The 16,002-nt window shown below is 42.1% G+C and overlaps 2 protein-coding genes across 2 annotated transcripts in view; both read left to right on the top strand.

Annotated features, from left to right (window-relative positions):
* Positions 1-4,434: 4,434 nt before the first annotated feature.
* Positions 4,435-10,404, top strand: LOC109483817 (dual specificity protein phosphatase 10-like). Its single transcript, XM_019786955.1, has 3 exons — positions 4,435-5,377; positions 8,012-8,356; positions 8,689-10,404. Exons 1-3 carry the CDS (start codon positions 4,858-4,860, stop codon positions 8,952-8,954), a joined length of 1,131 nt encoding a protein of 376 aa, XP_019642514.1. The 5' UTR covers positions 4,435-4,857; the 3' UTR covers positions 8,955-10,404.
* A 3,895-nt stretch (positions 10,405-14,299) lies between these two features.
* LOC109483823 (NADP-dependent oxidoreductase domain-containing protein 1-like) overlaps positions 14,300-16,002 on the top strand; it is a 4,356-nt gene continuing 2,653 nt past the window's right edge. Inside the window, 3 exon segments of the mRNA XM_019786972.1 lie at positions 14,300-14,386; positions 15,263-15,609; positions 15,611-15,668. Coding sequence (XP_019642531.1) covers positions 15,329-15,609; positions 15,611-15,668 — 339 coding nt within the window. The 5' untranslated portion in view covers positions 14,300-14,386; positions 15,263-15,328.

Genomic DNA, 16,002 nt, shown 5'->3' with positions numbered 1-16,002 from the left:
TGTAAGGCTGCATGTCCTGCTGGGAGCCGTACGGCTGCTGATTCCAGGCGGATACATCTTGCAAACTCTTTCTCTGGGTCGACAAACGCACGTTCTTCTTTTCTTTCTTGGCTCGAAGTACGACTCACTTCCTGCTCAGATTTCAATCAAACTACAAGACGAAAAAAGGCCACGGCTACCGGCCACTTTCCTTAGTTAAGTTCCTGTCAGACCATTGTATGTGATATACTTAGAAGACGTAGAAAAGGCGAGGATTTCACCTTTCTCACCTGATTATAAAATTCATAGACGCCACATGATTACGACGGCAGCCATTATGCCCGGAGCATTGTGGGATTCCGAGGTGCATTACTTGAACGTTCCGCTAGGGGTCCGAATTCTCATCTCTCACTACTACTAGCACTGCTCTTCAAGCAGATAAGGCCACACCAAGTAAATTTTATGGATGACGTCCTTTGGAGACCCTAAATCTAATGCAAGAGGGCGAAAAAAAACAAGAAGGGCCCTAAAAAACAAGATGCCTAGATTAGAAATATACTAAGAGACGACAAATGTTAGGACACAAATTGAATGAGGTGACACAGTGTAACAAGCAAGAAGTCTTTTATTCATCATCAAAACAGCAATAAATCAGGTGGAACAGCAGTTGTCGTCCTGTCCTGTTTCTTTCATCACATTTTTGCAGGCCTGCAGAAACAAAGCATGTGCTCGTGGCTGCTCTTTACCCATTTCGCATTACGGGTTTCACGTCAATCTAACGATTTGCGGCACTGTTGTGACTCTTTGGTCATAGTTACAGGAAGCGGAATTTGTTTTTGGCGACGCCTTTGGGGCGGAGGCATTTGTTCAAGTACTACGATCGCTTTGAAAGAATTTCAAAAATTGCACGAATGCGTTCCCCAGGGAATTGGTTTGGAGGAAACCTTCGGCCATGTGGTTTTTGGATCAAGCAGGTAACTTACACCCTGTGCCCACGTGCCACCCATCCAGCTGCCTGGCATGATTAATTACTGGTCATCAGTCTTCTCCCCACACCATGGACAGAGAGCACAGCTGTCTTTGGCCAAAGACCATATTCAAACAGGTCACAGAGAGAAAAAAAATTATCTGTCCTTTTGGAACCCACAAAAGGTAAAAAAAAGTCAAAGGAGTAACAACTTCAGACCAGACATAAAATCCAGTCTCTGGTGGAGGATAGAGTGAAGTGGAGGATGGTTTTCAGTTTGGTTCTAGCGGGAACTCGACCAAAGTAAAGTAAGTAAGTATGTCATCATAAAATTTATATTGCTGGGGAAGAACGGCTGATTCCTCATATACGTGTATTTGGTATATTGCCCCACACCTCCTCCACCCAGCCTGTAAATTTCACTATGTGCATGTCTTTATAACATAGGGAAATATGTTTTTCTGATAATTGTAATGTAGATTGCTAGCTCCACCACATGAAATAATATATATCATTCAGTCGTCGCCTTGGCAATGATTTTTATTGCCTCAGCCTTGTTTTTTCTAGGAACAGGCCAAAATCAATGCGCGCGCGGACGTCATCCATAAAATTTACTTGGTGTGGCCTAATATATGGAGAAGAATCATATCGTTTAGTAAAGGTTCCTCTTCTCTTGGTACCCGCTTTCTGATGGATCACTCCTTCGAGGAGAGCGTAGGTGTTCAGAAAACCCATTTTGAATCAAATGTGTCTTGGTAGTTAGCGTTCTCGTTCTGCAGCGTTCTCGTTCACGGGGCGTGTAACGTTATAAATAACTAACCTAGTTTAACCCCGTTGATCGCCGGGGCGACTTGGGAAGATACCCTGGATCATATTCTACGTTATAGACTTTTATGTGTCCTTAAACGGGGTTACCTAAGGTCGTTACCCGATTTCCTGCACGCGCTCCGGCACAGGATATATTGATTTATCCATCTAATTTTTATTTTCCGTAACCAGGAAAGCTGTCTGTGTCTGAGTGCTGTTTCTTGTGGCGGCTGGCATTAATTTTTCACAAACTTAATTGTCTACCGCCACGGCCGTTTGTTTAGTAATTCAGTCAACGAAAAGAGAGAAAAAAAAAAGAAAACGGGCCAAGAGTAAATGATTAGAATCATTTAGATAGGAATTGATCATCGTAGTATGTAACGTTATCAGTTCAACAATGGAGATCCATTCGTCGTTCGATCGACGTTCTTTGGTATGGTCACCGTGTGGACTTATCATGTAATGATAACGTTATTTATTCTCTTCGCCTTCACCAAGAAGGTCATGTCTTCGGTAGCTTGAGTTGTGATGGTGATGACAGCAGAAGGTATTACCAGTAAGCCATGAATGGGTATTTAGTTTTCATTTTTGCAATGATATTGAAATTACAGTTAGGTCTTGAATTGACCATTTGAAGAAATTATTAGATTTCATGGCCCTATCACCTTTACGCTCTCCTCGAAAAAAGAATTAAGAAACAATCATCCACTCAGCTGATCGGAGCGTATGATAGTGATACACACTACACGAAGGCAATAAATAACGTTACATGCCCAGGCAGACGCCCCTTTGAAAAACATGATGTGCACCGACCCATCACTGACAAATGTTACGTCATCGTGTTGCTGCCCGGGCTCGCTGAACCGCGGCGGCGGCACCTGCCGCACGGCACGTAGGGATGGAGATGACGGAATGATGATCTCTCGAGGTCTTTGGCCCCATCACCGTGTTGAATGTGGATCAGTGTATGCGTGCCGGCGTGTTTGATTTATTATTCGAAATTAATGAATGTAGTCATAATACGAAATGACGATCTGGCAAGGGTCCCAAAATCGATCTGCATGCTTTGATCATGTTGAATTTATATCAGTGGACATATTATATCAATATATGTATATACCAGGGCGTATGATGTAGAATTTGAAGTTATTGCATGTATCTGTTGCAGGTTCTTCTGCTTGCTTGATTGTAGTGAACAGGTCAACACACAGGACTTTAGTGGAGCATCGATCTATAGCTTACAACATTTGGAAGGATGGGGGAATTTTCACCTAACAGAATTTTTACCTAACAGAATACAGTACTTCTTTTTTGTGGTTCCGACGGTTCACAACAACAATATAATACTCCCTAGTTATATGCATGCTTGTGGCAACAGCCTAACGGGCAGACATAAATGTCTTTTTTTTGTTTGTCGACGTCGTTTTCTAATAACCGAGTCATTGACCCCAGTCTGTTCAAATAGGGCTATAGGGGTTAGCGAAAATGACATCGCCAAATCTAAATCTCACTGGACGTAGAAGTACAAGTAAATATGTCGACATGCCAAGGAAGAAACCGTTAAAGGAAAATTTTCAAAGTCACACACGTATGTTGTAATATCGTCGAAGGTGAAAGAAAGTAAGCTGAATGGTTTTACGCCTCTTAGCTTTCATATGGTGATACACAAATATTTTCTGGTATACACATGTATACTAAAAGTTACGTAACCAATTCATATCGCAGACTCAAAGTAAAAGTAGAGAGTAGCAAAGTAGAAAGCTGAGTTCAGAGTTCGCGGCATTTTCAAAGGAGAATCTGGCGAAGAACTGGATACCAGTTACTAGTATTTCACTGCCTTATTCTTGAGTAAGCTAAAGGGAACAGGTCAATTAGTGAATATGTATACTTATATTTGACTCACTATCCTGTATCTTTCAGAGAATTCATCTAGTTGATTTTGCATTGCGTAATGTCCAGTGCAGTAATAGTATCTTTTTTTAGTTCCCGAATCTTCTATTTCCTTCTTCTGGAAACTTCGAGTTTCGTCTTGGCTTCTTGGCACTAATAGCCTACTGGGGTGTCAAGGTCGTTGAAATGACGTGGAAGTTGGCAAGATGCTGTTTACTCCATTCCATTTCCTCTATCTCACGTATATCCGACATGTGAACCGTTGATTTGTCTTTTTTTATGTTATCCGTCAAAGGGCTAAAGTTTATGACATATATAAAGGTCCGATCAAGTTGAATTAATACAGGGGCAAGTGTAGATGGTCTCTACCAGACTCGGTTGGTTGCTGACAAATCTGTACTGACCAGCCAAGTCCTCTGATAAAATGTTTACCCTATTTTGACCGTTTTCTCCATTTTTTCAGTCCCGGGCCAAGTGAAAACAAAAAAAATTAACGTTACGTTTCTGGCTACAAATATTTCTCGGATACATGCAATCTTTTTATTTTATAGACGCCACAACGTCTGAAGATTTTTTTTTTTCGTTATTAACTTTCCGTTTATTTCATTGATGAAACAACTTCCGAACTTGCGCAAACAGGCGCTCGCCAGGCGAAACCAGTTTCCAGGCGACCGGTTCAGTTTTACGCTACCTCCCACAATGCCATGCGTCGCCACGAAAATAGTGAATGATCTCATCCTCCCATATATGGTTATTCATTTACATAAGAATGCCCAAATATGGAGGGTATGACTCATGCTTTCCTTTGCAGCATAAATAGTGGTAAGCGGAGACGGTTCACCTGGTGTCACTTTACAGCGTCTTGTTGAGTACGATCTAGGGGTCAAAACTGCCTAACGAAAGGACTTTAGGACCAGAGTTGAACAACTAAACTATCAAGAGAACTACATTACATTCCAAAGGCCTGCTCTACGCACTTTAACCGAGTCCCCGGCGTTTGAGAGGGCAGCAACACCAGCAGACGGAAGGAACAGTTTCGGGCCGGAGTAATTGTTGTCAAAGCTTTGAAAAGGCCAAAGGTTTCCTGAACCTCTTGTGGGACGTTTTATCGTGCGGAGTTAGCAGCGGCAGCGCTCGGTTGTTGCTGTGAAGTGTAGGAGGAAAGTTTATATTCTTTGTCCAGCAAGTTGGTCTCTGACCACCCCGACTTTTTAATGTCTGGAGGGTTAGTTCTGTTCCCTGCCGCCGAGTTAGGATTGGAACGTCTTCAGCGCTGTGGTGAGACTTTGCGGCGGTGTACCCGAGAAGTTCCCAACACCCTCAACATGGCGGCCAGCAACCTCGCTCGCACGGGCTCCAACCCAAACCTGCTCAACTCCGTCCGGACTATCGACCCCGAGGAGCTGGCGGAGAGACTAGCCGGCATGCAGAAGCAGCCGATAATGCTAGACTGCAGGTCCTTCATAGACTATAATTTGAACCACATAAACGGAGCTCTGAATGTGAGTTGTGCGGACAGGTTTAGCAAGAAGAGACTCCAGCAGGGCAAGGCTTCTCTAGCCGACCTGGTGCCCAACAAGGAAGGCAGGGACATACTCATGAACAGACTCTCTAGAGAAATTATTGTTTACGACGAAAGCACCAGCGAACCAGAGCAGATACAGCCGTCACAGCCTCTACACGTCGTGTTGGACTCACTCTTCAAAGAAGGGAGGCAGGCCGCCATACTGAAAGGTGAGTCACCATTGGTTGATCATCAACTTCCTTGGAACTATGTCTCATCATCACAACATTTGTCATCACAGTAAAGCCACAGAGCTATTGTTTATAATTATATAGTTGTTTTGTTTGTCTGGATTATACAATCATGTCATCGTCAACCTTTACTACAGTATCTAAAATTGGATTGGGTAGCGTTATCTTTGCTTGATTTACCTATGTATATATAAATTGTTAAATCATTGGAAGGATCAGTAAAGTCAACATTGCCCTGGGTCTAAACTGAGTCATGACACTGGAAAAATATGATGATACAATTGTAATTTGATTTTAGCAACATCACTGCCCATCCCTTTTCTGTATGCATTATGTACAGTGATACTTTCCTCAACCATTTTTATTATAAACACTGAGATAAGATTTAGATAGGACTTCTTTGGTAACATATTGTTGACCTGGTAGAAGTTAATCTGATGTTTTACTTGGTAGTACATTCAGAGGCAGGGCGGTCCACAGAAACATAGAGTAAGGTGCTCCTGTAGGAGTGGGTAGTGTGAAATTCATCACAAAACAAGCAAATTTTGATGAATTTAGTTAGTATTTTACTAGTGAGCAACAATTGTCAAACTCAAAGTTTGAAAATTAGCAAGCTAAGGGTGAGAAGGAGCACAACCATGATTCCAAATTGGATAGGGAGAATCCTGAGAAGCAGAAAATACCTTTAAGAGCCTAGAGTAATGCTGCAGTAAAGTAGGGGATGTTCTGTGCTTTCCCTTGGTGTCTGCTTGAGTGAGTTTAGACCATTACATCATCACGGAACACCTGCCCTGTGCTAACAGCCTTGTCCCGGAAGATTTCCTCCAACCCAGGCAACTCATCAGCTGGTCCCATCAGCCAATGCAGAATGGAGCTGTTCTCCCACTCTCATCACCATCAAATTAGAATTATGGTCGTGTCATGCCCAAAGCTCAGAGGAGATAATAACTGTATAATGTATAGGAGCTGGCCTATCACATGCATTGTGATGTGAGCGTGCTGCTTTGTGATAGATGCATTACAAGAATGATTTTGATTCAGCTGGGAGGCAGATTTTACTAAAACAGTTAAGGACCAGGCGACAATAATGATAACCACATCATGAATAATGAAAGCCAGGCCAGTGAGGACGTAGGAGTGAATTCTACAGCCAATCAGCGGTGCCTGTGTACATCGTGGGGTGATAAGTATGTCCAATTGCGGGTGGAAACATCAGCGGGTTGTGTGTGATCCACTTATTGCTTCTCCCACCACCGGCGGAGGAGGCGGCAATCAGTTATGCATGTGACGCTCGGTGGGTGAAAGTGGTGATGTTTGGATGGAGACACGTCGGCTGAACGTGCCAAATCAATATCCTCGGGGTGCAATATTGTGGAGTAAATCTTTGCCAATCGGAGATGTGCGTGTGAAAACGGTTTGGCTCTCTCAGGAGACGTAAGTTAGCCGTTAGGCATCGAGAGCGGAGCTGCCTCCTTCCCTCCCCGGGACTGTGTAATGTTCTGCTTCTGCCAGCAGGAGTGTAAAAATGAGGATGGACGTAAGTTGTCTGCAGTATTATACATGGCGTCTTTCCCCGAAAATTTGTAACGGCCCATGTTAAATGGATTGACATCATCCCTGATAGTTTTGCTATTCGTTGGTCGTTAGGGAAGTGCCCAGACATATTTTATACCTACTGGTGTCCATGGATGGAGGTTTAGAGGCAGATTGTACAGGAATAGGCTTATGTTAGACTGCTGTGAGTGAACTATGATTATGCCATAGGCGCATGAGGTAATTGTTATGATGGCTGGGTGTCAACAGACCAGTTCTGCCAGGTCTGTTTTCATTGTCGGCCAGTGTTTTGCAGTGCAGACAGGTGACGTCATGTTTGCCCTGCCAATTCATTACAACCTCCGGCAAGATTAGAAGGTTATGTTTTCACCTTATGTTTTCATCAGGGCTGGTCAGCCAGTCCTTGGACTGGACCTGTCCTTAGCAGAATTTCATGCATTGCCATGATTTTCAAATGCTTTTAAGATGAAGTAAGGAAGGCTTTAGTGTCTTGACTAAGGGAGAAAGATAATTAAATCTGACTGTGGAGATATTTAATTAAAGCCAATAGAGAATATGGTGAGAAATTTTACAGATTGAATTCATTTCTAAGTCATTAAATATGGTGAGAATACAAGCATGGTCGCTACATGTACATTATTACTTAGTAAGGCATAAGGTTGGTCAGGGAGATGTAATGAAATTACTAGTAATACAGCAAATCCAACATTATGAAGTATTAGACCTACATGTAGGAGTCAGCATGAGTTAATGGTTGTTACATTTCTAAGCTACAGTATCTATGTCTATACCGGTAGTTTTCTGCTGTGGTGGTATTTTTTCTAGTTCTCCCCTCCAATCCATTCCTATTCAAACCCAGGGAATGTATGTTTATGTCTTCTTTCATTCCAGGCAGCACCCTAGCATCAGTAGAGCAGCTTACCCAGTCAGACAGCATGTGTTGTAGTCATTAATCATGGCAGTGCTGCATGGTTTATCTGTGCAGAGCACACGCTCGCCAAGCAGCTCACAGATCTGACTGGTCCAATAACTCGTTTCGTTCGGTGTGTTGTCTTGCAGGTGGGCTTAAGGAGTTCAAAGAGCAGCACGAGAGCCTCTGCGCCAACAGTCTCAGGAAAGTTAGCAGTACATTCGGCGGCGTGCCAGTGGAGGAATGCGACACTCCGGACATTGATTCCGAGCCGCCCTCGCTCGTGCTTCCCTTCATGTACCTGGGAAACGAGCGGGATGCGGCCGATATCAGGACGCTTCTGAGACTGAACATAGGCTACATCTTGAATGTGACGTCACACATTCCTTTGCACCACGAAGGATTCTGTGGAATTAAGTACAAGAGGCTACCGGCAACTGACAGCCAGCACCAAAACTTGTTACAGTACTTTGAGGAAGCTTTTGAATTCATTGGTATGTATGCAAAATACTGTATAGTCAGTCATCTTTGCATGTTTGTACTTAAAATTATGCTGAGTGATCTGTATATGTTTCACCTTTTCAATACGGTTTGATTGTAACTAAGTAACTATTGTAGCATGTTCTGTCTGGACATTCCTCATTGCAACATAGAGAAAAATTATGCTTTTGAAATACCCACCAATTCGGCAGAGTTTAATGATACTGTAAATAAAATTTATGGTGCTCATGCCGACTATTGTCTTATCTGGACGTGCCTCTGCGTTATGTGACATTTGCTGACATTTTGCCAACCGTTGTGCCATTGTTGCTGTTTTATCATGCAGATGAGGCGAGGTCAAGTGGAAGGAACCTCCTGATCCACTGCCAGGCGGGCGTTTCTCGATCGGCTACCATCGCCATCGGTTACATCATGAAACACACGCGCATGACCATGATGGACGCCTACAAGTTCGTCAAGAACAAGAGGACGGTCATCTCCCCGAACTTGAACTTCATGGGACAGCTGGTGGAGTACGAGACGGCGCTGAACATAGGACTCACGCCCAGGGTGCTGTACCCAAGGCTACGCGGCTTGGAAACAAGCGTCTGAGATGACAAATGTTTTTGTTACGAGACTCACCGCCAAGGTCTAGACCTTTCCTTGACTCTGTCCATCCATCTTGCACCCTGACAACCAGACAACAGGAGACCCCCCCCTTCCCTCAGGGTCGGACCAAGGGCCTCCGCAGAAGAATGGACATTTTTTTTGTGTTGTGAGTTTCAAGGTCGTTTCATTGAGAAGTTGTCAGGCCCCTGCTGAAATTACAGCGGGGTGAGGTCAGTTCATTCTTTTCATGCTGAGGGTCCTTCTGGAGTAAACATCTGTGCCTCCTAGTAGGAGCAGGGCTTGAAATACTTTATCCTGCATACTTGCACCAGTGCAGTTACATACAGAATCACCTGCAAGTTATACTGGTAGTATACTTATACCCAGTACATGGGCCAGTACAGCTAGATACCAGAAATATCTGCACAGCACTAAGCTGCATGTATACATATATGCAGGTGGTATTTCCAGCCCTGAGGAGGAAATGTTTAGTTGCAGGCAGTGCAGTGTTGACATGATGTCATAGTCTGTGGTCGGTCTGTTCTCTTTGTGTTGTTTTGCATATCTGAAAACTTATAGTTTCCCATTGTTGTTAGAAGGTTCTTGTTACCTGGTACTTGGTACTCCTGGTACCTGGCTCGTCAACTGTATATTTTTGTACACTTATAACTTGCTGTCAACTGTGCAAACCGTATCAGAATGTGTATTTTGTATTATTCTCTCTTGTTACAACTCAATTGTGTCATGTCTGCCTCTGAAATGGAGAAGTGATACGTATGGTCAGGTGTAGGACATTCTTTTGGGATGAGTAAGGCTTTCAAAGGAAACCAAATCTTGGTCTTCTACCTACATGCTCCTTCAGGGCTTGAAATACACACCTGCAATTTGCAGACAAAAATATTATAATTGCAGGTAAAATGTGACCAACTTACAATTTTTCAGGCTCAAAAATCAATGCTTTATGTAACAGCAAACAAAAGCTAGTAGTTTAGCAAAGTAGTTTTGTAGAACATCATTTGATGACATAAAAGTCTTAGATGCTACAAATCTTTTTATGATGATTACATAGCCTTTATGTGCAGCTTTAGTATTTACAGAAAACTTTTTTTACAAGCTCTGGGTAGAACTTGTATATTGCTGGTAAAAGGACAAAAGTATTTCGAGCCCTGACTTTGTTTTGTTGTGACGTACCTGTACTCTTATCTCCATTCTGCTGGACCAAACCTGCTCCTGTCCAGGTTGTTTGTTTCCCACCTTAGTTAATATTTAATCCTCTTACATGGCCTTGTTGCTGAGAAGTGAATGTCATGTGGAAATTTGCCAAAGACCAAATCTAAAGGGGCCATTTGTAAATATCATTGACCAGAGCGGGGATTTTAAATGCCTTCAGAAGAGTCTTTGTTCCCCTTTGACTGTCAGATTTTGAAAATAAAGGTTCTTTGTAATTTCCAATGATGGTTCTTCGACTTGTTTCTCTCATTTCACTATGTTAATCATTGCAGATGCAAACTGTATACCTAGCTGCATACTATTCCATCTTTTTTAGTCCTTGTTACAACAACTAAGTCTAAAACAAAAGGATATCCTGATGATCATTATGATTTTCTCTTAAACATATCACCCCCACAGTTGTAGGTAGTGGTCTCTTCCAAGTAATGGAATGTTACCCCATGGTCCTATGGTTGGATGGGTTATGTATACCCCATGGTATGTGATGCTCTGTTCAGGGATGGTGGGTAGGATGGGTTATGTATACACCCTGGTATGTGGTGTAATACACAGTTATGTGCAGGGACCATGTCAGTCATGTGTGAAACCCACAGGAATGGCTGGCAGTTGATCCCACTTGACTGTTAGAAGAAACAAACATACATGCAGGCTTGCTGCCATCCTTTTGCCTCTATGATTAAGTAACAAACAAACATACAGGCTTGTTACCGTCTTTCAGAACTCACAGTGATGTAGCAAACAAAAATGGCTACCTTTCACTGTTCAGATAAATCCTGCCTGGTAGATTGTTTTACAATACTCTTGACTTTTATGTTTATCATACAAACGTGGGTTTGCTACCATCAGATAGGACTTGGTTTTTGTTTTGTTGATGAATAAAAGCAGGTCAATGAAGATCTGTAAGAATATATTTGATTTAAAAAAGGCACACAGGCTCCATACTGTGTCACTCAACCTGTCCCTAGTGAGGAGCAAAACAAGAAACAACCCTATCTGTCTGGATGAATTTAATCAGACTGTAGCAATGATTTGTGATCTGATGAAAATATTGAGTCAGGGAGCTGCTACTAAGCCCTCACAGATAGAACTGCTAATGTTGGATGTTGCCTGCAAATCTTTCCTGTAGTTGATGCCTAGCACAAGAAGGAAGGATTCACAAGTTGTTGAGGATGTTTAAGTTGTATCTAGTGCTCACATCACAACTTTTGTGACCTTTGCTAAGCTACATCCCCACCCGGAATGTCTCGCCCCGGTGAGAAGTGTATGGACATGACGTATGCGGTATCTTCGTCTTGTTGGTATGAGTCTGGTGGGAGAAGCGTTGCCTTGTTAGGACCAGGCTGCTGAAGAGAACATGCAAGCTTGCGCACATCTATGGTTTAACCTCACAGTCTCTATTTTTGTACAGAGTAAGCTGCTGGGAATGTTTCTTACACAAGGTAGAATGCTCAGGTCAAGGTTCAAGGCTAAGGGCCTAATGTAGATCTAGAACGTCTTGAATGTTCCAAAACCAAAGGACATAACTGGCAGAGTCAACTGTCAGCATCAGTTAGATATTGTTTAATCCTGGTTCCTCATGTGCAATGTGTTATCATGCATGTTGAGGGGCTGATGTAGGGTTGATTACAATTATAGAATTCATCAATCTCATGAATGTTTGGTCAACATTGCATCAGAATGCCATCTGTTGCATACAATCTTTTTTCGGACACAACTGCATGTACTATGGAACTATTCACCGGATATTATTCTTATATACATGTATGCAAGCATGACCTCATATGCACTGATGAAGATACGTTCCAGTGAGGTGCCATCTAGTGGCAACCAAAATGCAGATGATTTTCTGCTCCATTCAAACCTGACAATCTGCTGGGTCTAAACAGCAACCATGGACAGCCTACATGCCTTTTGATTAGATTAAGCCTGCTGATTAGATTAGGTAAGCTGAACTTTAAGCTGAGACAGCAAATATTGTGAAAAGTTTTTAAAAGGCTGCTATAGCTTCACCAGGCAAATACGATATTCCGTTATCGGGGAGGAACAGCCGTGCTTATTGATGTGGAACAACATTAAAAACTCATCAATCTCTGTCAGGGGAGGTCAGCAGTCAGGTGGAAAGGAGAACAACCTGTTTTCACCATCATCATCATCCAACGACCTATCAGATCAGGAGCAAGTGAACACAACCTGCTTTGACAAATGTGTACTAAAACTGTAACAGTAGAGGTGGGATGAGCCTGGGTTAGGTGAAATACAATTGCAACATAGAAGTAAATGTGTGTCTTGCTTGGCATTTTATGAGGGAAAATCTTATCTTGATCATTCTCCTTATAATTATACCATACATAATGTTTGGGGCCTCTGTGATGTAAGATGCAAAGGTGCAATAGAAATCTTCTTTAACACCGTATGTTATCCTAAAAATACAAAATGAAATGTAAACAATGACTAGAATGGAATTTTAATGAAACTCCGTTTATTGACTAACAAAAGTCACATGACTAATAAGTTACATTTATCAATGAAAAGCCCTCCTCAAAACATTTGAATTACCAACAACTTTAGTAATTGCATGCAATGATAAAAGACAGGAAGATAAAGCCAAACTATTCTAAAATTGCAGATTTTTTTTCACGCATAGACAACCTTGCACTTTCATTGAATGATGTCTAACTCAACGACATTGAAGTGTTTTGTCCTTGATTCTGAAGGTCAGCCTCAGTAATGGCAGGCTGGTTGATACTCTAATCTCCGCTACAGTAATTTAGACTTTAATCGATCTGGTTGAAACGGGAGATGTGTCTGTAGACATATCAGTGACTAACTCGTGTGAGATGTAGTCTTCAAACAATGAGTAACGCTCCGTTCTGACCACATGACACACATTCAGTGCGGTACATCACGGTATCAGGAGATTGTGTGACTGACAAGTCAGCAGACGACATCGTCTCATGAGACGATGACGTCAACAATTCCTCCGATTCGGACCGGTCCACTGGCGATCAGCTGTTCACATTCCACGTATGACATGTCACTGTACCCAGAGTGCAGGCCAAGAATTTTTCATCAAGTTAGTAGACTATGAGCCGAGCTTACGAAGATGTTCAGAATCTACTGGTTTACATCATTGTTCTCAAAATAAAGGTATTATTATACACCCATTACCTTAGACCTACATCTGTTCCTTAGACGTGTACCTAGCAAAATTCACACACCATAATGATATCCACATAATACCAAACTTATCGTTTTAACGCATTTTTGATCATGAACTGCTAATCAACAATCTATTTTTTTTTATTTTCCAAACTTCTGTAATAATAAGAGAAAACGTTCGTGACATATGTTCTGACCCCACGTTTTAAATTCAAAAGACCGTTCATACTTTTATATCTATTTTCAGGCTTCCCATCCGTTTTGGTAAAAGAAATTATTGTTTCACAATATAATGATGATGAACCGGCCGGCAATCAGTTTCTCAGAATTCCGAAGCACACGCAACTCCATCATCACTTGTTTTCTGGAAAGCATAACAAAACGGTAGCTCCCAGAGAAAATATTGCAAATGCTCCGCAAATTCTTTTTACATGTATCATATTTATTCTTGTCCAAGCAGTTACTAATACTGGCGCATGTGTGAGGTTTTAGACACTCAAACTCCGAGAATATATTCACGAAGATTATGTTTCAGTGTGTAATGTCGTCTTTAATTACTCCGAGAACTATTATTTCCGATTCAGTGCAACATCTAACGGGCCACCGATGCCCTTTTTAAGTAAGCTGCGAAGATGAGAATTTTCTAATCTAAAGACCAAATTATAATCTTGCATTCTTAACCCACCAAAACATAGCCTTCTAAGATGTAAACAGACCGACACATGACGCATACTTTCGGGGTTGCGCTTCAGCCTGTAGACTTGAAGTTCGCAACTAAATTAGGAGTAAAACCGCACAGGACATGAACACCACTTTGCTGACCTCCCACCGCCAGGAAGTGATCTGGTCCAGGAGAGGTTTTTAGTTACCGGTTAGTATGACTCACACATATCCTTGAAGGGAGGTCACTGTGAGTCAGTGACACGACCCAAACCACATTACATGCCCATTTTTGTCCCAACTCTGCCTATGACTTGCAAATGTCATAGAGCGCCATGGAGTAATAATAGCACGTGTGATATTTCCATTCGGGACACTCTATTTTGGTAAGTCAGTAGTTATATAGAATTACAAATGTACTACAACGGCCGGCTGGAAAATGAAATACGATTTGATATGGGAAAGTTACCGAGGCATGTAACAAAACTGAGAAGAAACAACTGAGTTCAGGCCGTAGAAGCATTACGTCATTTTTAAACGACTCCAGAAATAAATTCGAAAGTATCGCAGCCGTGACTTAACAACCGTACAGAAATAAAGCATTACACTATTGAATCTATGACTATAACCTTACAGAAATAAAGTATTACAGCGCTACCCCTCTACTTTACGGCCATAAAAATGAATAATGTGACCTTGTATTGAGCGTGTTGACCTACGAGGGTATACGTAGTTATCAACTTGTTGAACTGTTACGGAGCGCTTGTTATAGATCGTAACCACACAATTTCTTAACCTTTAAAATGGTTCGCAACTTGGTTTTCAAGAAGTCCTGTGGTGCAAAATACATGTAACTTGGTTCATTTATCATCACAACATCTATCCGCATGCGTGCTACACAAACAAAGGTGCAATTGTGGCCCGAGTCCCATTTTAAGAACCTGTCCATTGCCCTGAGATCACTTAGACAAAGTTCCTCAGCACCTGTCACCCTCATCCCCCTCCCTCATCCCAACACATCATCTCGTACCCAAAGGAGCCTACGTATACCAAGGCCCAGTGGGCAAAGGGCTATTACAAAAGGTATCATTGAGGGGGTGTCTTTCCAGAATGTGTCAGAAACTCTAATGAAACCTTCAAGAATATACAATATATATAAATTAAATATAACGAAATACTGATGTCTATCTAGAAGCTTTTATTTTCAACAAATTTGTGGATTAGGAAAATGAAGAATCAATTTTCTCTCCCCTTGCTAACAGTGCCAGTGGATTAGTCCATCATGGAAACGGAGGTCAAGGGTTGGCTGCCTTGACAACCGTTTCAAAATGGCGGCGCAGGAGAGTATTTTTGCTGGTCTGATCCCAACAGTCGCTGATATCACCAACAACCTCCCGTCCCTGCAGTTCGAAAGCGCGCTGACAGACCAGGAGAAACCCCTGCTTGTTCTGAGGACCAGATCTCACGCCCTGACAGTGTGCGCGTGCGCACAGGCGGCGTATCTGGTGGCTATCCTGAACGAAGCAAGGTACTATAAACTTAATCTCCAAGCAGATCTTTTGGTGGGGGTAAGACAGTATCAAATTGGCCAGTCTGTATCCATTTCCCCACGGATACAGACTGGCCAATTTGATACTGTCTTACCCCCACCAAAAGATCTGCTTGGAGATTACTATAAACTAACGTACTCACGATAACATATGAACATTTTCGACTACGAACCCCTATTTGCCTCTACAGATTCGTCGTAAATGGAGAGTACATCACATCTGTACAATACTTACCTTAATGCTTTACAATCTGTTTTATGTCAAGGTGTCAATTTTATGGAAAAAACAACAACAAAAAACAAACGCTGGATTCGTGGGAACGACAAAATTAACATGTATGTGGCTTCCTTTGGTCAATAACGATGTTCATGTTTTCAATGTTCGTTATCTTCTGTGTTTTAGATTTCAGTTTGTTCTATGAATCGCAGTAATGTTACACCAGAATACACAAT

Source organism: Branchiostoma belcheri, unplaced genomic scaffold (genome assembly GCF_001625305.1).
Source record: "Branchiostoma belcheri isolate BF01 breed outbred unplaced genomic scaffold, Haploidv18h27 scaffold66, whole genome shotgun sequence".
Lineage (NCBI taxonomy): Eukaryota > Metazoa > Chordata > Leptocardii > Amphioxiformes > Branchiostomatidae > Branchiostoma > Branchiostoma belcheri.
Note: the sequence above shows the minus strand (reverse complement) of the source record. Positions and strands in the feature narration are given on the sequence as shown.

Bases quoted from the DNA above. Each gene is read 5' to 3' on its own strand.
- LOC109483817 (XM_019786955.1), top strand. From the start codon at position 4,858: ATGTCTGGAGGGTTAGTTCTGTTCCCTGCCGCCGAGTTAGGATTGGAA. The intron at 5,378-8,011 runs GTGAGTCACCAT...GTTGTCTTGCAG, and splicing joins GCAGGCCGCCATACTGAAAG to GTGGGCTTAAGGAGTTCAAA. The intron at 8,357-8,688 runs GTATGTATGCAA...TTTATCATGCAG, and splicing joins GGAAGCTTTTGAATTCATTG to ATGAGGCGAGGTCAAGTGGA.